This window comes from Ovis canadensis, chromosome X, assembly GCF_042477335.2.
Source record: "Ovis canadensis isolate MfBH-ARS-UI-01 breed Bighorn chromosome X, ARS-UI_OviCan_v2, whole genome shotgun sequence".
NCBI classification, from domain to species: Eukaryota; Metazoa; Chordata; class Mammalia; order Artiodactyla; family Bovidae; genus Ovis; species Ovis canadensis.
Genome location: NC_091727.1, coordinates 103,878,007 through 103,905,408, shown reverse-complemented (window position 1 = coordinate 103,905,408; position 27,402 = coordinate 103,878,007). Strand labels below are relative to the sequence as shown.

Here is a 27,402-nt window from a genome sequence, read left to right as displayed (position 1 = left end):
CCCCCACCGGGCTTAAGCTTTGGAGGAGTACCCATGTTCAGGGCTCCTGAATCCCATCGTTCTCCTCTGGGCCTTATTTAAACTGATTTGGCAGCTAATTGAGGGAGGCTGAGAGAGAGGAACGAAAAGGACTCATCAGAAGTCTAGAATGAGGGGAGGTAGGGCTTTCCTGGTGGCTCAGCTGGTAAAGAATCCTCCTGCAATGCGGGAGACCCGGGTTTGATTCCCTAGGTTGGGAGGATCCCCTGGAGAAGGGAACGGCTACCCACTCAAGTACTCTGGCCTGGAGAATTCCATGGACTGTATAGTCCATGGGGTCACAAAGAGTCAGACACGACTGAGCGACTTTCAATTTCAGAGGTTAGAGGAGAGAAGAGGGAGCAGAAGAAAGCACCGTCAAGGGGTTGGTATGGAAAGGAAACGATGGAGGGAGAACAGAGGTAAGAGCAGAGAGGGAGGAGAAAGTAGGATACAAAGGAAATGGCACGAGGTGGGGTGTGCAGGTGGCTGAAAGGGGAGACTGAGGGGACAGGCAGGTGGAGGTGCTCTTCCTCCTGCTTCCTGTGACCCTCAGCCAGTCCACACCAGCTCTCGTCTCTTCACTAGCCATCCTTTGGTGGAAGGCTCTTCCCTTGCTCCCGGATCCATCCATATGACCTTGCTCTTTCCCTTCTCTGAGCAACGAGTGCACTTAAGAGTCTGTACTTGACTCTTTTCCTTGAGTTTTTACACATGCTATTTTTTAAAATTTATTTTATTCAAGTCTATTTGATTTACAACATTGTAATAATTTGTGCTGCACAGCAAAGGGGCTCAGTCATACACATATATGTATTTTCTTCATATTCTTTTCCATTATGGTTTGTCACAGGATATGGAATATTGTTCCCTGTGCTATACAGTAGGACCTTGTTGTTTATCCATTCTATGTATACTAGTTTGCACCTGCCAATCCCAAACTCGCAGTTTACATGCTAGCTTTTTTTAGGATACTCTTCAGGGTTTGGGATCAACTCTTACAGCATTAATTCCACCCCTAATTCTCTCTCTAACCATTATAGGAAATTCTTTGAGCATTAGGGTGACTGACATATTAAGTCTCTTTATTAGCACGTACTTTATTAGAAAGGAAATAAGTATCCTTGTAGATATGGGACGCAAGACAGAGAGTTTTTCTTGGGAGGGAAGGCACCATTTGGAGATGGCAGATGCTGGGGGAAGGGACCAAAAGAACACCCAAGGGAAGAATGGTTGTAAGTGCCCCACGTAACTCATTCACTTAACAATTCCCCAAGAGTTTATCTGCTGTATAAACCCAGAGATCCCTGATACATTCAACTCTTTATATAATCATTCTTCTCTATTTATATGATACACATGACTTTAAGAAATAGTTCTTAAATACTCCTGGGCATGAGTAAGAAAGCTTTTTGGAAGTCACTTCAAACCCTTCTTAGAAGTAGGCGGGATATTTTAAAAAATGAGGCAAAATTAGAAAGTTTTCCTCCTTGTTTATCTTCAAGATGCCTTAGGAATTGATTTAGAGGGCTGTATTACTCTGTGAGTCACACATTTGGCTAATAGCAGGTATTGAAAGCCAGAATCCAGGAAAAGGACCTAACATATTCAGAGAAAATTCCAGGGGCACCTCACCGAGACAGTTCCTGTGTTTGCTGCATTAGCAGGTGGGTTCTTTACCACTAGCGCCACTGGGAAAACCTCTCTCTCTCTCTCTCTCTCTCTCTCTCTCTATATATATATATATATATATATATATATATGCCAACTGCAGCAGACATAAAAGACGTGGGTTTGATCTCTGGATGGGGAAGATCCCCTGGAGGAGGGCATGGAGACCCGCTCCAGTATTCTTGCCTGGAGAATCCCATGGGCAGAGGAGCCTGGCGGACTACAGTCCATAGGGTCACAAAGAATCAGACATGACTGAAGTGACTTAGCACAGATGCACACACGTGCACACACACACATACATATTCATTCTTTTTTAGATTCTTTTCCATTATATGTCATTACAAGATATTGTCAAGTTCTCTGTGTTACACAGTAGGACTTTGCGGTTTATCTATTTTATAGTATATATAGTGGTGTGTATCCTGTAATCCCAAACTCCTGTTATCCTCCTCCCCTTCTCCCTTGGTAACCCTTTCACCAAGTTCTCTAGCTTCAGAAGTTCAACCCCTTACCCACTTAGCAATTTCTTCATTTCTGTCCTTAGACAATTTCTTTTACACCTCCCCCTACTCTTCTGTTTCCTCCAACTGGATCGATGACCCACTTGGCATTTACATTTACAAAGCAATTGCATTTACTTAAGATAGCTCTTATCAAGAACCCGAAGAGGCACAAGTATAATACATATATAATAAGGAGAGTGCCTATTTATCACCCACATTTACTGTGCCTTCCTACAGGACAGACTGTTCTAGGAACCGGTATATGAAGGGAGAGAGCCCCGTAAAATTTATCACTAAAGGTAATCAATGAGTTTTCAACTAATGCGCTCTCTGCCTCGAGGGTTAATATAACAAAAGTATGGGGGAAACATATTTACTCTGTAAAGTTTGCTGAATTTAATTTGCACTTTCATTGATTTCATTTAATACAAAGATTATATAATCAGGAAGTCAGTAGCAATTGAGGATACCAAGCCTAGTCTGCACCCATCAGGGCATTTTGCTAATATCTAGTAATGGCAGGAGATTCTCATTTAATTGAATTGGAAATGCAACATATATTAGCTTACAGAAACTTAATCAGTGTGATCAAATTAAAACAGGCCACTTAGACATACCATCCTGATTAAGGCACTTGCAAACACTCCACAATTATCAGAGATTTGTGGTGTTAATGATTTAAACTGAGGTTTTTTCTCTGGGGATTCAGCCCTGGACCTTTTTTTTTTTTTTTTAAACTGACAATTAGAAAACCCTATTCCTTATTTTTAAAAAATGCTGCAACAGTATTATTGACATTAATTCTCAAAGAATGCAGGATAGGAAAGAGCATGTGTTGCTGATATTTTTTTACTTTTAACAGTCACTGCCTTCTCTTTGGGATGAGGAACATTAATCTCAAAGCTTTAGGTCTTGGGAGTGGTAATGAATTTTGGCAATGGTGAACTGACCATTTTTAAATGTATTAGGGGAAGACTCCACTTTTCTGCTTTCTGCAAAGCAGCTCCACATTCCATGGAAAGAGGTTTGCTTATAGCCCTATTTGAAAACCACTTTGAATGAACCAGCCTGTTGTCCTGGGTAGGAGACTACAGAAGTAGGCCATTTCTTTTAAATGTGTTCTTAATAGACCATTATGAACACTAGCTTGGGAGACGTGAATTACTCCTCCCTACCCCCCACCCCGCTTTAAAACCCATCTTCCCAGCCCACCACCCTTAAAATGCAGCAGTAGTAAATTACCTGGAAAGGATCTCGGGTTTCTAGTTCCATTATTTTGTGAATAGTGGTGATGAGGGCTTGTCTAGCTGTTTGTTTCTACTTTAGTCAGCAAAGCCAGTCCCTACATTTAATCACAGAGAAAATGGAGATTCAGAGAGGCTAGGTGACTTTTTTAAGGTGGCAGAGTGAATAAGGATCAGGTTCAAGGCTATAGTCCCAGTCTTTCAACTTTCAGGGTTTCTTGTGCCCATTGATGCTTGGGCCCAGCCTAGTCTCCATTAGGACAAGTTTCAAATCATTGGAATCTGCCTTCAAAGGATGATGTACTATAGAATAAGCGAGTCAGTTAATGGAAATAAGGACCACGGTGGGGACAGAGCAGAGGAGGAAGAGGAGAGGGGGTACTGTGCTGAGATGGGGTGGGAGATCTGACTTCCAACAGGCCCGGCAGCAGCCTGCTATGGCAAGATGGTTAAAACCAACATCCACCAAAAGCACGATCAGGCACTATTTCCCAGATGCTAGTTTGGAAAGGCAGGGACAAGTGATGGGTTAAAGTGAAGGGGCCTGTGGGGTAAAAGCATCTTAGCATGGTTCCCTGCACCTGTCTGTAATCTCAGGGGAAAGCCATGAGTCCTACACTTGGTTCCATCCCCAACTCCCCAACATAATTCTCTTTGTTTAAAATAATCTTAAGGACCCAGGAGAAGGAGTCATTTATTCATCTGTTCACTGAAAACATAGTGCTGAGTCATTGAACCGTTTTCACATATTGAGTTACAAGGCATTCACTTTATACGCTTGCAATAAAATGAAACGAGAATAAGCAGTCTTTCCCAGAGTGTGCTGAAGACACTTTATTCTGTTTCCTACAGACAATTTGCAGAAGTGTCTCATATCAGTGCATATACTAAGAGCATGATGTGTCCAGGTATACTGTGGAAGAAAAAAAATTTCCACCTATTCTTCCTTGAGGATTCATAGCCCTGCATTAGCTGGAGAGAGCAGCAAAGAGGTGGAAAGTTAACAATAAGAATGAGAGTTGTTACTTCCACAGTTTTGTCTTTTATTACCGAGCATCCACACTCCTCCAGTTACATCTCTGGTTACACCTTCCTTACAGAGCACACCACTCTGTTCTTTGTATCCCAGATATCTGTGTCTATGAGCATCTTCCCTGCTTGAAAATAAGATGCTCAGGATCTTCCTGGTGGTCCAGTGGTTAAGACTCTGTGCTTCCAATGCAAGGGGCATGGGTTCTATCCCTGGTCCCACATGCCTCGTGGTACAGCCAAAAAAAAAAAGGAAAAAGAAAAAAAGATGCTTAAGAACAGCAGCTGAATCTCTTTCTGTTTCAGCCCTGTTTTCTCCACCTCCTTCTCTTACATCCACCTTTCTACTCCCATCCACCCCTGCATTTGGTATTGTAGCCGTCACACACCAGATGTACAATATTTACTGATTGACTTAATGAAGACACTAGTTCCTGGTTAAATGCTAAATGGATATTGTTCAGGAGGACGAAGGGATGCTTTCAGGCTGCATCAGGAGAGACATGAAGGACGAAGTGGCATGTTAACTGTGTTCTGCAATGTAAGTAGTAACAATAACTCCATTTAGTGAGCACTCATGTGGACCAGGGGCTTCCCAGGTGATGCTAGTGGTAAAGAACCTGCCTGCCAAGGCAGGAGACACAAGAGATGTGGGTTCGATCCCTGGGTCAGGAAGATTCCCTGGAGGAGGGCATGGCAAACTACTCCAGTATTCTTGCCCAGAGAATCCCATGTACAGAAGAGATGGTGGGCTACAGTCTATAGGGTCACAAAGAATCAGACACGACTGAAGTGACTTAGCACACACACATGCACGTGGACCAGAATATTTGCACAAGTTATCTCACTGACTCTTCAAAGGAATTCTAGCAGAGACAGCTGCAATTATTACTCCCATTTAATGGATGAGGAAACTGAGGCCCAGAGATGTTAAGTAACTTGTCTGAGATGCAAAGCTGGGAATGAACCTATTCCTATCTAATTGAAAGAGTGGGCTCTTTCCAACAAACTAGGATTTAGACAGGTGTAGCTGAAGGATGGAGGCCACTCAAGATAGGTGCAATGGTATGAAAAAAAAAATCGGAATGTGGCAGACAAGGAGACCAGTATAACCAAGGGGTGGGCTGAGGCAATGATGATACTAGCTACTTGTGAGAAAGCAAATTAGTCAGTGAACATAAAACACTGGAGAGAGAGAGTTTAAAAATTATAATAAAATTGTGTATAGGACTACACAGAATACATACAAGGAAGAAACATATTAGAAAAGCTCATGGGCCTTCTAGTGGTATTCACAATAACAATACAGGGCACTTCCCTGGTGGTCCAATGGTTAAGACTCAGTACTTCCAATGCAGGGGTTCAGGTTTGATCCCTGGTCAGGAAACTAAGATCCCACATGACGCAAGGTGTGGTAAAAAATTAACAAAAAGTTGAAAAAAATAATAACAATACAGACTTTGGCCTAAACACCCACCTGACTATTTTAGGGGAGAGGATGGCTTAAGCAACTAAAATAATCCTCTCTGCAAGCTAATGGTCTTTTCCTCCCCTCCAGGTTTCATTACAGCCTAGCACAGATGCCAGTTTAAGGAAATGGAGTGGAAATTGTGTGCATTCATCTAGTCTTCAGAGCAGAAGCCAGTTGAGGAGCATTACTCACAATCTGTGACATTTTTTTCTCCTCTAAGTATTTCAGGTTCAGCCTGGGTTTAGGGATGAGATCTCAGGGAACAATCACCGGTCAGTCAGCTTCCTTGCATTTCTTCAGAGCAATCTGGCCATAAGAAGGGAGGCGTCTCTTTTATTTATTTCTTCCTCTTCTTTTTTTTTTTTAAACTGTTTTTGCTTTTTAAAATATTTATTTATTTATTTGGCTGCACCAGGTCTTAGCTGCAGCACATGAGATATTCGATCTTATTGTGGCATGTGGGATCCACTTCCCTGACCAGGGGTTGAACCCAGGGCTCTGCATTGGGAGATTGCAGTCTTACCCACTGGACCACCAGGGAACTCCCTGGTTTTAAGAGCTTGCGGAAGCGGCACAGCGGAGAAAGCCTGGAATCCCATACTGTGCTTCCTCTATATCCTCAGGCTGGGGCTGTACCAAGGGTTATCAAACTCATTCTAAGCATTCTTTAAAAAATGAAATGTAGTCAGACCTCAGTATGGATAACAGATTAAAATGGAGTTACCCTCATCTCAGCAGTCTCTGAGGTGCTGCTTCTGCACCCAAGGGTTATTCAGAATATAGATTGAAAACCACTGATCTAGACAAAGGAAAGATGCAGCAAGTGCACCGTGATGGCTCGCTGAGCCCAGATAGCTTCTTTAGTCTTCTTTTTAGCCCTTTTTCCATCTGTTAGAAGCCAAACTAGGAATGGAGACTTGTGACTGAATGGACAGGCAGTTTCCTCGCCAGGAGACAGAGGTTTACAGAGCAGGGAGTATGTGGGAGGGAGAATAAACCTTTTTCTTGGTCCTCCTATAGCTTAGCACAAAGCGCCTTGTCCATTGTAAGCACTAGGTAATGAATGGGAACCATGACTCCCACTTTAAAAGAAATTTAAAAAAAACCTAGCAGCCATCCACAATATCATGCCTTTGTTTCTTCTTTGCCATCAAGTGGGTGACAGAGAGCCAGATTGAATTCAGGTAAAAAAAAAAAAACCCACACCCTCCAAAATGAATGTGTTTATAAGGACAAAGCTGGCTTATGTGCATCTCATAGAAGGAGGAGCAGTCCTGGGAAACAGATGTGGGTGGGTAGAAGCAGCAAACTATTTTCTGATCAAGATCACAATGGAAGCAGGTGTCCTTGTGACTACTGTGAAGGCACAGAACATCCTGATCACTCTTCAAGGTTCCACAGGCACGAATGGGAGAAGTGAAGGTAAACAGGCAGAGGCTGAGTACAGAGCATCTCATGAAAGCCCATGGAGAACCCATCTCCTCCTCAATCATGAGCAAGCAAGACACTGTTGAGGACCCCTTGGAAGCAACCCCAGCACTCTTCTGTCATTGTGCTCTGTGACTTCAAAAAAGGAGAATCAGTGCTCCTGGCTCAGGTCCATAGCCAGCCATACTCAGAGCTTGTCTCTGCTGAGGTGCCTGGACAGACACCCTGAAGGGCACCCTCCGGATTGGGTATGATCCATGCCACCAAAGCAAGTGATGAGCTCTCTTTGAACCAATGTCAGGGGTAGTTTTCAGATTAAATGAGAAAATATATGCATTTAAAGCACTTAGAATAGGGCCTGGTGCGTCTCTGATGAGATTACTCAGTTCTTACTCTTGCTGACTAATTACCAGCCCATTGATGACCATTCCCAATGAATTTACAGAGCATTTATCATGATTGTAAATCATGATAAATGTAGTTATTTTTTTTTCTCTCTCTAAAGGCATCCCACTCCAGTATTCTTGCCTGTAAAATTCCATGGACTGAGGAGCCTGGTAGGCTACAGTCCATGGGGTCGCAACACTTCACTTCAAACTTCAAAACTATGTTCAGAATTTTGCAAAAGTTTCTTCAATTTTCTTATAAAAGCTTTAAGCTGGTGTTAGGGTACAACATTGTTTTCCTTAAAATAAAATTATTTGACTATAAAAAAAGAATAGGGCTTGGTGGTATAGGGAGCACTTAATAAATGTTACTGCCTATTTAAAAATTCCTGATTCTTGGGACTTCCCTGGTGGCCCAGTGGTTAAGAATCCACCTTCCAATGCAGTGCACGTAGGTTTGCTCTCTGGTCAGGGAACTAAGATCCCACATGCCGTGAGGCAACTAAACTCTGACGCTGCAACTAAGATCTGACACAGCCCAGACATGGTTGGAGTCTTGGCCCCATCATCTGTTACCTACGTGACCTGGAACAGGTCAATGTCATCTCAGATTTCTTGTCAGTAAAAAGAGCTAATAATAACCTTTTCTCTATAGACCTGTTGTAATGACTAAACAGGATAACATTACGTAAAGCACTTTGCACAATACTGACATACAGAAAGCACTCAATAAATTATAGTTAGTAAAAGCATCATTATAGTAGTGGTGGTTTAGTCATTAAGACATGCCAGACTCTTTGAGGCCCCATGGACTGTAGCCCACCAGGCTCCTCTGTCCATGGGATTCTCCTGGCAAGAATTCTAGAGTGGATTGCCATTTCCTTCCCCAGGGGATCTTCCCAACCCAGAGACTGAACCTGGGTCTCTTGCGCCTTCTGCAGTGGAAGGCAGATTCTTTACCACTGAGCCACCTGGGAAGCCCCCAAAGCATCATTATATATTTGCTATATGTGAGGAATGGTTCAAACGTTTTCAATGTATTACTCAATTTAAATAAATTTTTTCTCAAATGTCACGTTTCAGTGAGGTCTTCTCCAACCACCTTATTTAAATTGACAAATTTTCTGTCTGTATCACTCCTTATCCCTCTGCCCTGCCCTTTCTCAACCCCTTCTTTAAAACTAATTTCTAAAACACTTAATAAATCGTTTTCTTGTTTAATGACAGTATCCCTCCACTAGAATGGGTATGAGGGTAGGGAATTTGGTTTGTTTCCTTCTTTTTTCAAAGCCTACAATAGTACCTGATATCTCAGAAGCAATCAGTAAAAGTTTTGAATGAATGAAGAATTTAATCCTCAAGAAAATCCATGAAGCAGACACTGTTAGTATGTCCCTTTCACAAGTGAAAAAACTGATGCACAGAGAGATTTAGAAACTTACCAAGGAAGTGCTGGGATTTGAAAACAGTGACTGGGCTCCAAGATTTGTCATCTTAACCACAGCACTATACTGTTTCTTTTAAAGAGCTCATGGAGGGCGAGAATGAGGAGTGGGGTGAGGGGAGAAAGGAGAGAAAAAGAGGGAGAAAACATGAATGAGAAAATGAGAATAATGGAAAAGAGTGTATGCGAACTTATGAAATTTAGAGTTTATTTTTCATTTAGCTTTTTTTTTAATCCTCCTCTTCCTCCCCAAGAGAGTATCTACTCTTTTTTTGCTGATGAAACTTCTGTGCAAGACTTTGAGAATCTAGCTTTGACCTTTTGATAAAAGCAGTGATCATTCATTTGTCCCAAAAATATCATCTTTAGAGGACATTTCCATTGCCCAACTATCGCTCCATTGCTTTTATGTGTCTTTTGAACGAAGCTAAATGGGTAGGAATTATTTACACATTAGATAACTCATAGCTATTCAACACTGTACTAGAGGTTCAAACTTGTTCAATAAGGCAAGGAAAAAGATGCATCCATATTGGAAAAGAAGAATAAAACTATCTTTATTCACAGATGACAATTGTCTGTGTAGAAAATCTAATGGAATCTTCAAAAAAGCTCCTGGAATTAATATGTGAGCTTAGCAAGTTAGTAAAATATAAGATTGGTATACAAATACCAACTGTACTTCTATATCTTAGATATCATACCAAGTAAAGTAAGTCACAAAGAAGGGCAAATATATCATTCTGATTATATGTGGAATGTAAAAAAAGGATGCAGATGAACTTATTTATAAAACAGAAACAGACTCACAGACTTAGAAAATAAACATGGTTATCATAGGGGAAAGATGGGGAGGAAGGATAAATTGGAAGTGTGGGATTGACAAATACGGCTATATATAAAATAGATAATCAACAAGGACCTATGGTATAGCACAAGAAATTCTGCTCAATATTCTGTGATGACCTATATGGGAAGAATCTGAAAAAGAATAGACACATGTCCATGTACAACTGAATCACTTTGCTGTACCGCTGAAACCAACACAACATTGTAAATCAACTACCGTCCAATATAAAAAAAGTTTTTTTAAAAAAGTAAACTTGGAGAAAAACAATTGGAAGTTAAAATAAAAGAATACTATTTGCCATGCCATCTAAAGTATGAAAAACTTGGGGGATACATCTGAGAAAAGACAGGAAAAATGTGTACACTGAAAACTACAAAACATTGCTGAATGAGATTAAAGACAATTTCAATAAATGGAGAGATATGTTGTGTTCATAGCTTTCAAGACTCAACATCATTAAGATTTCAGTTTTTCCTATATTTGATACACAGATCGAACACAATCCCTGCCAAAATCTCAGCAGGTCTTTTTTCTTTTTCGGGAAATTTGCAGGCTGATTCTAAAATGCATATGGAAATGCACAGGACCTAGAATATCCAAAATAACTTCAAGAAGGAAGAATAAAGATTCACACCATCTGATTTCAAAACTTATGAAGCTAGGGCAATCAAGACTGTGTGGAACTGACATAGAGGTAAAATATTGATCAATGAAGAATCTGGAAAAAATAAATATATATGATGTACATATATATAATTGAGTTTTGATTTCAACAGAAGTACCAATGGAGAAAGGATATTCTTCTTCAATGATGGCACCAGAACAACTAGATGCTGCAACTGCTGCTAAATCACTTCAGTCGTGTCTGACTCTGTGCGACCCCATAGACGGCAGCCCACCAGGCTCTCCCGTCCCTGGGATTCTCCAGGCGGGAACACTGGAGTGGGTTGCCATTTCCTTCTCCAGTGCGTAAAAGTGAAGTCGCTCAGTTGTGTCCGACTCTTCGCGACCCCATGGACTGCAGCCTACCAGGCTCCTCTGTCCATGGGATTTTCCAGGCAAGACTACTGGAGTGGGGTGCCATTGCCTTCTCCAGGTCTGGGATGAATCCCTGGCAATAGGATTGCAGAAAGCTCCCACGTGGTTCTAATGGACAGTGAAAGGCTGAGAACTCCTGCCTTCAGGGAATGTAAGTTGTTGAATGTGAAGTGTTACATTTATTTTCTCTCTCTCTCTTTTTTTTTCTGGCTAAACCGTGCAGCTTGCAGGACCTCAGTTCCCTGACCAGGGACTGAACCCAAGCCATGGCAGTCAAAACGTGGAATCCTAACCACCAGGCCACTAGGGAACTCCCAAAGCAATGATTATTCTAACATCAACTTCCAAATACTGGTTTCCCACCTCTCACCTCCATGATAACTCACATTACCTTTTACTTTTGGAAATGTGCCATTATTCCAAAAACCTACGTTTACAGACTGGAAAAGAAGGTCAAAGCATGTTCAGATTTCCACCATTCATTTTCCCTCTGAACCCAACCAAAGAATGAAACACTAAGGAAATGAAGGGAAATTATCCTGAACAACTAGATATCCATATGTAAAAACAAAACTTTGATCTTTACCCTGCACCATATCCAAGACTTAAATTACATAATTGCCCTAAATGTAAAATCAAAATCATAAAATATCTAGAAGGAAACATAGATGAAAACTCCTGTGGGACTTCTCTGGTGGTCCAATGGCTAAGACTTCATGCTCCCAGTGCAGGGGGCCCAGGTTTGAACCCTGGTCAGGGAACTAGATCCTACGTGCCACAACTAATAGTTTGCAAGCAGCAACTAAAGATCCCATAATGTCTCAAGGAAGATCAAAGATCCCACATGCTGCAACCAAGACCCAGTGCAGCCAAATAAATACAAATAGATATTAAAATAATAATAAATAAATACACTCGCTTTCTCCCCAGAAGGCAGGTCATAGTTTAAAAAAAAAACAAATTTGCATTTTGGGGTCTGGCAAATATTTCTTAAATACACTACCAAAATCATAATCCAGAAAAGAAAAAAAAAGAAAATTGGATTTCAACAAATTAAAAATTTCTTCTCTACCTTTAAATGCTTCTACACTCCAGATTTTTAGCCAGTGTTGGATTCACAGTAATTATTTGGCTAGCACTGTGTTTCCATACTCTCTTAGAGTTTGCAGCTCTTCTACTGCAAACCATAGTGGGCCATGCTTGATTGGTTGTGTGAAAAACAACAGATTCAGCCTAGAGGCATTAGAAGATGCCATTGATTTAAGCTCTGTAATTCCCTGAGGTCAGAAAGAACTGAGCCCAAAGTAAAAAATATTGAGGTATAAGGGCAAGATGGAGTACTGATAGATAGACGGGTTGGGGAGGAGGGAGGAAGGGATGGAGGGAGGGAGAAAGAGTTCCAGAGAGAGAGAGAGAGAGAGAGGGACTGTGATGGAGAGACAGAGATTTGTTACTTGGAGGAAAGTGGAGGAGTTCTGTTGAACATCACCCTTCCTTGCATCCCTAAGCCTTCTCAAGTGCGAGAGGAGTGGAATTCCAGCCAGCACCTGGAAAGTGGATGTAACCTGAGTTCCACCAGAGCAGTGCCAATGAGAGTTCTCAACCATGTAGCCACAGAGGAAAAAGAAGAGTTATCGAGGACCCCTGTTCTAGAGAGCAGCATGCGGAGTCTGTGATTTTGTGTGGCAGGCGAGAAGGGAGAAAAATGACTCCTCCCTTCTAAAGGCTCATGAGCAGAACCCTCTTCTTGACTAAGCTGGAGAACCAGGAGCAGTCAGATCCTTAGGGGGGTTTTATTAACATGATGGTAGTTAGTATATTAACCATCACAGAGATGTGGTGGTGTATCTACTAGGAACTATTTCCATGACTGGACTATTTCTTCCTGGATGGTCCAGGACTTTCTTGTCTCAATCTATGGGCATGATGTATGTATTGCTAGCGGTTCTGAGGCTTCTGCTTCCCTATTTCTGGAGCCGGCAAAGCAGATAACCAGAGCTCTTATTTGGTCAGGATCATACTGGCCAGGTCACATTGTCCCCAGCTGCAGTACTTTGGCAGCTGAAGCAAGCATAATCACTAGTTGACATTTATTAAACAGTTGCCATGTGCCAGACACTAGAAGAGCCTTACTTAGATTATGATAATTTTATCCTCACAATAGCCCAATGAGGTAGGTACAAAGTTAATCAGTGATAGAGCCAGGATTCACATCCAGGTGCATCTGACTCCATAGCTAATGTCCTTTCAAATACACACAAGACTGCATGACTGTTTTATTTAAGGAGCTCTTTGAACAGCCCCATCTACAGTTGGTTGGCAATAGGTGAAACCTCAAAGTATGCCAAACCTATGTGCTATTGACCCCTTGTTATTAAAAGTCCTTTTCAAATGTTTTAATTAGCTTCCTGCCCTATTAATAAGTGTACCTTCTTGGATAGATTTGACCTTTTTGTTGTGACCAAAGGTCTTGCACTATCCTGGATGTGGGATATTGGAGGAAAAAGGCAATTAGGCTACAAATGTCCTGATTCTTGGGCACACTCCACTCCATGTTGTTCTTAGAAATACATTCTGACATCAGCTTATGTCTCTGTCATTTGTCTTTTTCTACAAAGGAGCAACAGCAGAGAGGGAGGGGCAGGGAGGGTAGGTGGAGAGAAAAAGAGTGAGTGAGTGAGTTTGGGGCTTTGGTTTTCTACAAACTTTTGTGATATTAGACTTAGCCTAATAGCTAAACTAAGGCATTGCTGACATCATCATTGCATCGAACTATAGCGATGATTTGAAAAGTTAAATACTTGGCCATTTGATTGCTGTACTCATACAGCATACCACAATTTTGAAGTGAAACTATACACACACACACACACACACACACACACACACACTTTCATACAGAGAGGCAAAACTAGAGGTTTTGGCGGTAGTCACAGCCTACTGTTTTAGAAGAAATACATGGCTCTCAATGAGAGGAAATGACATAATCATGAGATCATAGTACACAGGACTTGGACACTAGTAATCCACCTGCAAACAACTCAATCTGAACATAGAACTGCACCACACTGAATCCACACAGAACAACCAAGACTTTGCCTCTTCATTCTAAAGCAGGAAAGTTTTCCATTTGGATCCTGCCAACGAAAACCAAAGAACTGGTGTGTTTATTTATGAAGCTATCTGCTCCTGACTGTGCTCATCTAGTGACTGCTGAAAGAGGCCTGTTCATTATGAGACAGTTTGGCAAAAACAGGTTGGAGTCACTCTTCCTGTGGTATCTGCTACCAGGATTGGCTCTGGATAGATGTGTCCAGTGAGCAAGGTGTGACTTAACCGTCTCAGATTCCCCTTCTGTCCTCCCTTTCCTCCATTTTAGCATCGTTCCTTCCCTCTCCAGTTTCCTTCATTTAAGCTGACATTTATGGAACTGAATCCAACATTTATGGTATCTTTTACCAGGCACCATGCTTGGGTGCTCTGTCCTGGGCCTGTAATATTCATTGTCCTCCACTAGTATTTGCAAATTGAACTTGGTCCTTGTCTTTCCATACCCTGTGTCTATGTGAAAAACATCTCAGGCTGAGAGGACTGATTGATATTCAGCATCATCTGTAACTGTCTACAATCTAATTTTTAAATTGATGCCTCTAAATATTACACACACACCCACACACACACACACACACCCTCAGCCTTGGTTGACTGACTTGAGTAAAAACAGCTATAGTAATCTACGAGTTCTCTTTATCGCTTTCTTTTATTTATTTTTTATTTTTTAAATTTTAAAATCTTTAATTCTTACATGCGTTCCCAAACATGAACCCCCCTCTCACCTCCCTCCCCACAACATCTCTCTGGGTCATCCCCATGCACCAGCCCCAAGCATGCTGCACCCTACGTGCTTTCTTGATGAAGGGGTGTGTTAAAGGCTCAAGATAGCTCAACAGTAATACTGAGAAAGGGTAGCTGTCTAAACACAACTAGAATATCGTACTTTGGAGAAACAGTGAAGTATTTGAAAAGTGCATGCTATTTCCTTTCGTCATCACTACTGCTACATTTTTTTTTAAATGGAATGATTTCAGTTTCTCCCCAAGGTCTCCATGTTCATGGAGGCTGACAGAATCCACAAATATGGGTATGGCGGTGTATGGAGGGCATAGCACTCATCTGGACATCCTGAGACTATGCTCCAAGCCTTGAGGGTGTGATTAACCAAAGTGCCTTGCTATTTGGGAGAACTGCAGCATACGCTGAAGTAGAAAGAGCACAGGACAAGTATTAGAATACCAGGATTCTAGGCTGACACCTGCTGATTAGATGCGTGACTCCGGGAAAGTGACTGACTCTTCTTGAGCCCTTATCTGGTCAACAAAAGGGTTGGTTTCATGTGACATGTGAACATGTTCTGATACAAACAGAAAATCTATAACAGCTCCTGTGGTTTCATGCATGCTCAGCCTTGATGGTTTAAGTGCTTGTTGGGAATAACCCAATGGATCAGCAAAGGGATTGTCTGTGGCCTGATGCATCAGACAGAATAACAGACTCACATTAGCAGAGGGAACTAAATTAAATATGGCAGCCTGGTCTGTTTGGTCTCTGATCAACCTCTGCCAAACCTATGCTTCCTGATCTCCGTGGTATGGCTCTGCAACTGCTTTTTATTTTCTTGTTCTGTCATTTTGGCTCACTGTTAGCATAGAATAAACTGCATATACCTCCCTGAAAGTCACTGCCAGGGTAGTCTGGCTCTGCTGCTCAGACATATCCCATTCCATCTGTTCCTCCCTGAAACAGAGGGCTGGCTACCCAGCTTCAGATGCAGGCAATAAAACTGAGCAAGCAGAATGACACAACTTTTAAGCTGTAGGTTTCTTAACCTAATAAGCCTGCTATACTGCATGTCGGTTGGCCCCAAATGAATTGAGGTTGGGAAAAAAGACACAACTGGTCATTCAGTTTTAGCTTTGACCTCATTCACAACTCTCACTCGTTTTCATCAACATGAGAGGATTCTGTCCATCTTAGTGATTAATTTGCATTTTCCTCTTCTGCCCTTGCCTTGCCACATGGGAGATAAATGGAGACAATTAAAGGATTCAAGGGTCACTTCTCAGAAGCCTTCATTGATATCCGCACATGATGTCTTCTCCACCTGGACCTCGGCATTGGTTGGGGTGACTCTGTTGGGTCCACCAATGGAGGCTCTGTGACTGCTTCTCTGTGGGTACCACACTGCCATCCTCTGTTCTCTGCGAAGACTGTGAGTTCCTTGAGGGCACCTATTATATCTTATATCTGTCTCTGTGGCTCAGGGTCTAGCACAAGGGCACAGTGTCAAAGTTTGATAGATTTTAGTGATGATTATTACTATTATTGGTGCTAAGGAAGGGTTATGCCAAAATTGTTCATTGGAAGACCCCATATAAGCATACAATATCCTCTCCAAGCCTCCATTTCCTCATATATCAAATGGAAATAATAATAGTGCCTACTTCATGAGCTTTTGGTAGGTGAGAATTAATGAGACAAAATGTATCAAGTGTTGGGGGACAGAGGTTGGCCCATATCACCCACTCAGCACATACTGGTCGTCATTATTTGGGGTCGTGAGGTATATTTGAGGCAGCTTAACTTGTCTTCAAAAGAGAGGAGGCCAATTACTTTTCAGAGAAGAACACACCTTCTATCTCCCAGCCTGTATCTGGCCTCAAAATAGCACAGAGGAACTCTTAAAAACTGCTCCATGTCTCCCTGTTATTACGTCAAATAACATGAGAAAAGCCAGCAGAACAACACCCACCCCAGATGCTGACTATTGTGAAAAGGCACCATGGGGAAAACCCCGGGGCTGGGGCAGAAACCCACCTAGCTCCCTCCTTCCCCACCACACTCCCTCAAATCCAGGAAATAACCACTCTCTCTGACCAATAATAACATGTGTTCCTAAACATTGACAGACGTTGTTTTGTTCTAGAAAGTATGGGAAAATGACACCCCCCCACCAGATAGTCTCACCATATTCATGGAAGGTCAGTACTGCTGCTGTTGACAAAAATTTTCTGAGAAGGAGAAAATGTACAGAGAAAGAGTTAAAAAAAAAAAACAACTTCCTGCCAACTGATGGGAGATAAGAGAGAGAACCTGAAACATAGCCTTGAAGAGAATACTGTCTATTGGAGAACTTTTTATTCTTCATCAATAAGCCCCTCCCCGCCAAAGAATGAAGAATTGACAAGAACACACACAATCTGGGTGTCACATACACGAGAGACAAAAGACACCCAGCTCAGAATGTGCAGGAAGGGAGGCCCTCACCATGGCAGAAGCTTGGGAGCTGCCCAGATCCAGCAAGTGGGCTATAAGATCATGTTTATCTACTTAAGAACGTATTTATGCTGGCCTCTATGTTAACAACTCGGGAGTGGTATTAGGTACACATTCCCTATGTCATCTGAACTCCAATTCTACCAACTGCTCTTTTGTGGCTCACTGAGACTCTTACTCACAAGTTAAGAGTCTGGGTTCCATAAAGCCTAAAGACACAAAACAAGGCTCTTTCAAAGCACAACAGCAATCACAAGTATCCCTAATTATACATCAGGGTCTAATAAATGGAGACTGTGCCCTGCAGTTGTCAGCAGGACAGGTGTGTACAAGATACCCAGACAGGGCCTGCCATTTCCGCAAGCATGGAGTTCAGAGTGATTCTCCAATGCCATCTCTGTTACCTGTGGGCGCATGCTGACGATGAATTGGGACTAATTTGGAAACAGCTGCTGGAGGGTGTGTGCATCAATTCCCTTCCTTCATAATTTATACAGCATTTTGATTGTGGTGTTCAGCGATAAATAACTGAAATGAGTTCTAACTGCTCTGAGAGGCCGTCTTATGTCTTCACCACTGCTTTTGATATTCTCCAGGATAGCACACATTCAACTTTATATGCAAACCTGAAATGGTATTCAGGAGAAAAAGGGGGGGAAAAAGGCAGCCAATAGATCTTTCACTTTGGGAACTGAAAATAAGATCAAACTGCAGCATTTACGGCCCAATGCTGAATACATAAGATATGTGACCGTTACAAATTCACCTTTCGTAGCAAAGCTGTGCTCTTGTAGTGACATAGCTTATTGCTAGATTAGAGCTTTTAGCATGACGAAGGCATCTTTCATCTTCTCCTGGATGCGGGCTGGGTGCTCCTTTGGGGCTGTATTTCTGCCTGTCACAATGCCCGACAGCGCTGAGACAGAGGGCTTACAAGAAGAGGACCCGAGTCATTCACCAAAGGGCTGCAGCCACTTTCAAAAGGGAGCATCTACTTGGAGATATCTTATCTGCAAGAGATCACACTCTCTCCAATTGCCATGCTCTGCTAAAGCCAGAGAGAGGTCAGCCAACATTGTTTCATGGAATCAACCCAAAGAGCAAATCTAACATCCCAAATATTCAGCCAATCCAAGTTTTTGGCAATACCAAAAAGACAGTTTCCGGTAGGTCACAGTACAGGTCAGTCCACAGGAAAAGAATACACATATCATGTACATCAGTGATATGGCCACAATGTACACGCACTTAAACCAGGCCAGTTGTGGAATGGCTTTCCAGATTCTTCTAAATCCACCCCAAATCTTAGTGTATGGATCAGACAGATTTTCATGAATTTTACAAATCATAAAATGATTGATCAGTGCCGCTGCTTCTCCTTTCTTCACTTTTTGAGAAGTACAGTTCAAATCTTGCATTGCTCTAAGTCCTTGGCCGTCGTCACAATCAGCCCTAAAAGCTCTCTTTCCAAAGTCACCTCCTGACGCTCCCCTCTCTCTCTTCTCCCTTCTTTAGTCTTTCGTGCACCCAATATTCCTGACACCTGCCTCACTCATTTAAATTCCCCAGTGACTAACCCAAAGCGAAGCCCACAGAAGGCATTCCACAAATCTCTGAATGAATATGAATGAATGACAAAATGAGGACAGCACATGGCTTTGTGACAGCTATGTCAGGTGCATGGGGGCACTTTTCACTTACTTCCCATTCTTAGATGTGTTCCGGGCCTTTGCGGATGATGGAGAGTTGGCGCCTGGAGTAGTGTTTGGAGAACCCTGTTTATCCTTACTATACCCACAGAAAGAATAGAAAAAGATATACAACCATGACCACAGAGACAAAAATGAATTAGTCATTTCATTTCTCTCATTTCATTTAAAGATTTTCAAGGTGCCTCTCTTGATCTCTCAATCTATGTGTATGTGTGTCTCTCTGTCTCTCTCATCTGTCAAAATAAAGCATGATCTTATCCAGAGCTGCCCTTCAAAGGTAAAGAGAGTGGGGACCATTGGTCAAATTCAAAGAACGCTATTCTTCTGACATTCAAAGCTTCAGCTGGTGGATGCCATTCATGATAGCACCACAGCCCAGGGCCCCAGGGAGGCTCTGGCCAAAAAAAAAAAAAAAAAGTCTTTAACATAAAATCCTTTATTTGTCTCTGGGTTCTCTGTACTTCGAGTTCAGTTCTGAAGCTGCTGACTTGTGAAGTATGTGGATGCCAAATGACTTCTAAAAGTCTTTGGGAGATACTATCAGATGAATTAATAATTCTCACTCATAATGTTAGCATAGGAAGGCCGTGAATCCAGATATTCTTTCAGGAGAGGCACCACCTGCTTCATGAGTAATTGAATTTAAATCTCCACCTTCAATAACTCCACAGCTTATGTCAAACCTTGGAAACAATTACGAAATAAATCACTAGGAAGGTCTGCTTAATCTCATCAGGTTAATAAACGCAGACAAATTAATCACTGGAAAGTAAACAAAGAGGAATAATTGATTGGAGGCTTCTTGATTACTTTATTCTATTTTCTTTATCAAACTATTTTTACCATTATCTTCAACTCAGCTGCTCTGCCTTGAAATTATTACTTTACTTCATCTTCAGATGTCCATGGAAACCAATGCAAAGCCCTTTTCCCCCTTGATGATGTGTGGAATTATTTATCCTGATTTCATCAGAAAGATTTTTTTTTTGTTAGTAAAGATCTACGTCAGCATAACCTTTTATGAAAAGTCAAGGTAAAAAAGAAAAATGCATAGCTTGGCTTTCAGTGAGTATAATAGAGCCTTCCAAAGGCACAGAATATTGTCTGAGAGAATGTCAAAGAGCTTTCCAGATATTTATGAATCTTTTAAGTACATCAGAAATAGGTCTCTACAAAGAGCTGTATTTAAATGTGGGGTGAGGTGGGGTTGGGGGGTCAAAAAAGATATTCTGCCTCGCACCCATCAGCTTTAAGTGACTCCATGGATGTGATTGGAACAAGAGATAACCATGGATTCCCGGTGATAGAAACTGCCTGCCGTGCAGGAAACCTGGGTTCAATCCCTGGATCCAGAAGAGCTGTTGGAGGAGAGCATGGCTACCACTCCAATATTCTTGCCTGGAGAATCCCGTACACAGAGAAGCCTGGTGGGCTACAGTCCATAGGATCACAACGAGTCAGACATGACTTAGCAACTAATACTCCCAGGAACTGCCAAGGCGATCCAGATGTGTGTGGGCAAAGGGCTAAAAAGACAGATAGCAAAAGTTCCAGCAGGTAGGATTGTGTCCAGGAGGGCCTCAAAACAGTTCTTTGAAGTGGGAGTCACCGAGGTGAGCTTCAATCCTTCTGCTGGAGTGAGTGGCTCTGGACAGTGGCCACATAGTCTGTCTCAGAGGAGGTGTCAGAAGTCCACTGAGGCAGTGCTGAGGAACTCATGCAGCGCTGCTCCTGCCTGTCCATGCTGACTTCCTGGCAAAGAACTTCTTAACCATCCCTGGACCATACCAGCTACCACTGGCATTCAGAACCTCGCTCAGAAATGAAGTGATAACACTATTGGACAAAAGATTGGAACGCAGAAGAATTCTAAACTGTCTCTTCCAGAAGGCTGCTGCTGTGTCATGTGAGGGATGAAATATGCTGTGTGTTGCAAAATTCAAGCAGGTCTCAATTCCACACTCTGCTCACTGGCCACTGAGTCTTCCTCTGCCCAGCCTCTCATTCAAACAGAAGGCAGTGGGAAACTTTGCTAAAAACCTTTGGAAACAAAGACCCTTTCGATCTTGCAGGCTGCTAGGCTCAGAGGAGGTGGCCATTTAGCACCCTGTTCCCCCAAGTCACGAAGTGCATGCATTCTTGTTCTTTTGAATAAAAGACACCCATCCCCGCTGCTGTAGTCCCAAATCTTTTTGCCTTTTTATACTGTTCATGGGGGTTCTCGCGGCAAGAATACTAGAATGCTGGTAAAGATTGAAGGCCAAAGAAGAAGGCAGCAGAGGATGAGATGGTTGGATAGCATCACTGCTTCAATGGACATGAACTTGAGCAAACTTCGGGAGATAGTGAGGGACATGGAGGCCTGGCGTGCTGCAGTCCAAGGGGTCACAAAGAGTCGGACAGAACTTAGCAACTGAACAACAACTACAAATTCCCAAAGCTGTGCTTTGGGAGCCAAGGCTCCTTTAAAATCATGACAAGTGACCATGTTTAAGGTCAATGTAGGGCACCACAGGACATCAGGAAAAGCTGTCAGCTGCTTTATTATTGTTAACTGCTGCTCTGGAGGTGGGGGTGGTGGTCTTGGAGCAGTTGTCCTTTAAGTGATGGAAATAAGGACTCCTCTGACCTACTGCCAAATCCTGCAAGTGTAGATTGGAGGGGGAATAAACACAAATACTTTCTCAGAAAAATTGCAGGTGGAAGGCAAGGCACCAAGACTAGGGGTGAAAGTAATCAAAAATTCAAAATATTTGTTTCATGCCAGCAGCAGAGATCCACTGACAGGGGCAAAAGGGAAAGGGAAAGTGAAAGTCACTCAGTGGTGTGTGACTGTGACCCCATGCGCTGCCACCCACCAGGCTCCTCTGTCCATGGGGTTCTCCAGGTAAGAATACTGGAGTGGGTAGCCATTCCCTTCTTCAGGGGACCTTCCTGACCCAGGGATCTAACCCAGGTCTCCTGCATTGCAGGAGGATTCTTTACCAGCTGAGCCACCAGGGAAGCCCCAAATGGCTTCCAAAGTGGCAAAATGAACCTGAAAGTGGGGGAGGGACGAGCAGAACAGTGGCAGGCTTGGATCCTTGGAGTTTAATTTTGTAGATGTATCAGTACTAAGGACTGTTGTATAGAAAGGGTGGCCGAACATTGAGGGGAAAGAGCCATCGTTCTTCCTCAAAGTTCCAAGCTAGGTAGGTAAGTCTGGACAAGATGCTATGATTTTGAAACTTTGAGAAAGAAAGACCCTGAGTTTTTCAGAAGCAATCCAAGAAAGAGAAAGACAAAATCCTGCAACTGCAAACTGAGAGCCTCAGAGATCTGGAAAAACATGGGTGGACAACCCAAAGGATACTGACCATGGAAGGAAACATCTGGTAATCCCAAGGGCTTACAGGAATAAGTCCTGCCTGCTTTTAGGCTTTGTGGGTGATAACTTGGGGTATATGAGGTTCTAGAGGGCTGCCTGAGATTACAGCCAGTTTCCAATTTACACTTTTGGAACAAAAGCATTCCAGCCATCATTATTTTGTCTGTCTCTAGACCACTTGTCAGCCCTTTTGACTTCCATCTCCTCTTTGGATCTTAAAAGCTACGGCCCGAAATCCCAGAGGGCATGGATCCAGGCTTCTCCTACTCAGGACTAAGCTATCTTCTTCAGAGGGCAAGATTCTTTCCTCTTTCCCTCCCAATCCAGCCTCCTCAAAGACGTATGAACACAATTCCAGGTGAGCTCCTGATAGGAAAATGTAATGGGTGGCAGCCCTCTCTCTGTCTGCTTGGTTGGCTGTCCATCAAATAGCAAATACATCATTTTCCACAGGCTCCACAAATGTCTCCACCACCAGAAAAGTGGGGAAAAAATCCTGCAATATTATGCACATTGTATTCAGGTGGGAAAACTATGACTAACCCAACTCTTCAGCATTTTCAAAGTGTTTCGGATTGAATAATTTGATGCTGAAATGGCATCCAGTGTACTTCACCCCAAATGGCAATCAGATCCACTCCAACCTGGATTTTTTGTAGGTCAGAGAGGTATTTGAGGGAGAAGAACCTAGCAGTTCAAACATCCTTGACTCACTTTCTTGGTGGGTGGCATACAGCAACTTCTGCATTTCTTATAGTACTTTGTAAGCTGTTTTTGAAATTAATTCATCTCAGATCTACGAGAAATAGTTGTGTTGCTCTAAGTACAACAACACTGAAATTTTAAAAATGAAATTTCAGGGTCCTAGGAAATTGAAACACTATTTCAGAAGGGGAGTTGGGCTATAATACTCATTGTCTACTATCTTTTATTTGGCACTTAGCATGTGGTACCTGTAGACCTACAGTGTGGTTTATATTTTACTGTTTTTCTGTCTCTGCAACTAGCTCTTAAGAGGACGCTTCAGAAACATTTGTTAAACAAATAAATGAAAAGTCTGCATTTTGGCTCAGTGGAAGAGTTCTGTGATTGATTATTGATGTCTGGCACCAGTGTGAGAGAAGGAAGTGGTGACATACCAATCCCATATGTTCCATCCCTAAAGAAGAATGGTCTGGGAAAACTGGATTCCAGTTACTGACAGTTGATCATCATGTGAAATCACAGACTCTTAGACTGAAGATAACCTGGGCTCCAGGAACTTGGGCAAACTGAGGAAAACTGAAATATGGCTCCAGGACTAATCTTCTATATCCATGTGTGGGCCTGAGAGTTGCTTCTTTGTAAATCACATAGCCCCTCATAGATCTTCACATCTGCTAGAGAATGGAGTCTGGTGTTCTCCAGACAGGCACTGCTATCATGACAACAGTCAGCAACTGGGCGGTGCCCAAACGTGCATATGGCTCTTTTTTATCTTTCTGCCATTTTTCTGACAGGCTCACCTTTTCACTCCAAGCTCCTGCCACCTTTAGCATCAGGGAGGGAGAGATGGTCAGGAATTCTGGCCTGGGCTCGGTCCTGCGAGCCTATCTTCCACCATAAATTCAGCCTAAACACCAGCGGAAGTTTTATTGCATTTGTATGGCTTTCAGTGTTTTTCCAGTGTGTGTTCTTCTAAGTGGTAACAGAAATGAAACCCAAGCTGTTCTTTAGGGGTTACTTCAGGTCTCTCTTGGGAAATGGTAGCTACTCTTTGTTCCCTAGAAATGACCCTCAGCTCCTTAGAGCTCCCAGGAAAAGGAGCTGTGCTTAAAAAATACAGACTCTACCAAAGATAGAAGCTCTCATTTAGTATTCTTTCCAAAAGGTGCTTGAGTCCCCTCTACAGCCTATCACCCTACCACATGGTTGTCATTTGCAGCCCTTTAAATCATGATTGTTTCCCCATGAAAGCCTGCTTTTCTATTTTCTAAGAGGCTCACATTGCTGAAGTATTTTTGTCCTTGTCCTGCTACTGAGCAAGATGCCTCTTCAAATATTGATTTCCTTTAATTAGAGCTGATGAGGCTTCTTCATTTCATTTTTTTTTTGTCTTTCTAGGTTATGTCCTGAGTGCTTTTCTTTCTTGGCTCCAAACTTTTTCATTTTCTTCTACCCGATGTGTCTAAAGGAGAGTCTATACCTCTTTAAAGCATCCTCTTCTCATGATCTATGATTTCTGTTAATCATCAAGCAAAAAAAGTTCAGTTCTCTAAGCTGTGCTTTCCTTTAGCTTCCTCCCCTAGGTTCCCTTTGCTTAACTATGGGCAATGACTGAGGGTCTTGAGATAAGAGAAAAGCTCATCTTTATTGCTGTGAAGCCCGGTGTGGGTGTGATCTCTTAGAAGCAACCTCAGGCATTCAAAGCACTTACTCAGAAATCTTGCATTCTAATCCTGGCTGCCAGGAAGGCATATGACTTCCTTGTGTCTTAGGATCATCATCTCTAAAGCGGAGGGCATTCAGCTGATCAGGCAAACCATTCACACAGAAGTTCACAATTACTTTACTTTGCAATTGCAGAGCTCTTGGCAAAGGCACCTGGGACACTTGCATTATCTTGCCCTCTCCCCCTCCATGAACTTCTCATTCTCACAACTCACCACAGGGGCATTGGGGAGCAAGAAGCTTATAGATTATCGTTGCTGTTTTGCTCTCTTCACCTCTTGACACCTGCTGTTTCTGCCCAGGGAAAGCGGTTGCATCCCTGAATGCCTCACTGGGATCAAGAAAGAACATTAGTCACTTCCTAAATTATACTGTCTCTTCATCTCGGCTGGCTATTCACTTAAGTCTTTACCAAGGGCTTGGATATTGGCTACAGACTGTCAGAGAGGCCACTGGAACTGTGTCCTACCACTACTGAATTCACATCTAGTCCTGGGCCACTCCATCAGATAGGGGATTGAGAAGCAAAATAATAATAATAATAATAATAATAATAATAATAATAGTTCTGGTGTTGGATGGTTTAGGGTGATTGAGATCTGAAATATGATGGGAGCTTGGACCAGAATGATCATTATGGGGATGGAAAGAAGGAAACCCTGCACAGCATAGCAAAAGGAAATGACTGAACTTCAGAAGTGACTCCATCTGGAGAATGAGAATAAAGTCTTCAAGAAAGCTGATGAGAAGGTTGGAAGCTGAATGCCTGAAAAGATAGAGGTGCCAGTGAAAGAGACAGATTAGTTGGGAGGGGCATCTGGGCCAGAGAGGAAGATGATGGATTTGGTCAGGAGCCTAGCGAGTTGGGGAGTTGATGGACAGTGTCTAGCAGGCAATTAGAGCGATGGCACTGCAGCTCAAGAATAAAGACAGGGTCAGATGTGCAGTCATCTCTCCCACGTGAGAGTCAAGGTGGTGATGGGACTGCGATACGTTGTGATTAATGAGTGGATGTTTGGGATGAGGGACAGCCTGGACCACAATCTGCTTTCTTCCACCCAGTTTGTGATAATTTACAAGTGGGTTACAAAGTCTTATATTCCAGGAAATATAAGTGAACTGTGCCAGTTCACTTAGTCATATAGAGTTCAATGCTCAAGTTAATGAGAAACTGCAGCCCTTGAGCCTTCTGCAGGCCACTGATTTTCTTCATCCTGTGCCTACAGACTGCTTGTCCTCATCCTCTTAGCCCAGCCAGACTGCTTACAGGTCACACGGGGAGAGGTGGGTGGCATCACTGTCCATCCATTCCCATAACAACACCTGACAAAGTACCTCCCAGGCTGCTGTCACCTTGGTATAAGGAGGGCAGCCTGGCAGAGAAGCAAAACGCAGCTTTAAACTTTGGCTTCACTTGCAGCTCACATCTCTTCCTCTTTGCTCCCGTTTTCCAAGGCCTAACCTAAAAGGTAGGCCCTTTTCCACTCTGGCGTCTCGAGAGATATCCCACTTTCCCTCTTGAGCCTTGAAAGGGGAGGAGAGTTGGTGATGGACAGGGAGGCCTGGCGTGCTGTGATTCATGGGGTCGCAAAGAGTCGGACACGACTGAGCGACTGAACTGAACTGAACCTTACAACAGTGGCTTCAAGACTTAGATGTCAGCATTACCTGGAGAACTTGTAAAACCCAGATGGCTGGGTCAGACCCCCAGTCTCTGATTTAGCAGGTTGAGGAAGTTCCCAGGTGATCTGACATAGCCGGCCTATGGAGCACATTTTGAGAACCAGTACCTCATGGCTTCTTGGCCTTTTGGCTAAGATCAGGCGGGCAGAACCACTGCCTCACAAGACACATGAGAAAGCCACACTCAGTAGCCATCGAGGGGTTATAATCCGCCATATGCATTGGCTCTGTTTTCCAGGCAACACGATTAGACTCTTCTGGATGAAACGTCTCTGCCACCCTGCTGTGCTGCTCCTGAGTCAGGAAAGAGGCAGACACAAAGGGCTGCTGACGTCCAGCCCTGGAGAAGCTCGTCTTTCCTGAGGAAGTGGCAATTACTGCAAACACCACAGAGTGGAGCTCAGAGCAGGTGAGAGAAAAATTGGATCTGACAGCATTAATTGAGCTTGAAGTTTTATTTACTGAAAATGATCTGGCGTAATTAAAAATTCACAACTGGAGTCTAGCTGGTGAGCATTATACATTAGGGAGTCCCTAAGAGGAGGCCAGAAAAGTCTCAATGAACTTTTAGGAAAAGCCAAAGAGGCCAATTACCGTGGCAGGAATTAGCACACAGAGAAAAAAGAGAAGTCCATTCATTTCTTCGGAAGTGTGATTCTGACTTTATACTTCAGAATGACATGAACCAAGGCTGTTGCCAGTGGGGCAGGCAGGAACTGATCATTTATTCATTTCCTTTTTCTTGGTGAACAATTACTTTGTTTTGACTGTCCACTAACTCTGTTCTTACAG

General features: G+C 42.8%; 1 protein-coding gene across 3 annotated transcripts in view; it reads right to left on the bottom strand.

Moving 5' to 3' along the window:
• Nucleotides 1–27,402, bottom strand: part of HS6ST2 (heparan sulfate 6-O-sulfotransferase 2) — a 369,757-nt gene that overhangs the window by 25,388 nt on the left and 316,967 nt on the right. The window contains exon 4 of one of the 3 annotated variants that reach the window (XM_070290725.1): nt 19,120–19,206. The exons of the other annotated variants lie outside the window; for them this stretch is intronic. Within the exon in view, the coding sequence (XP_070146826.1) occupies nt 19,120–19,206 (87 nt within the window). The remainder of the gene's footprint in view (nt 1–19,119; nt 19,207–27,402) is intronic. 3 annotated transcript variants of the gene reach the window in all.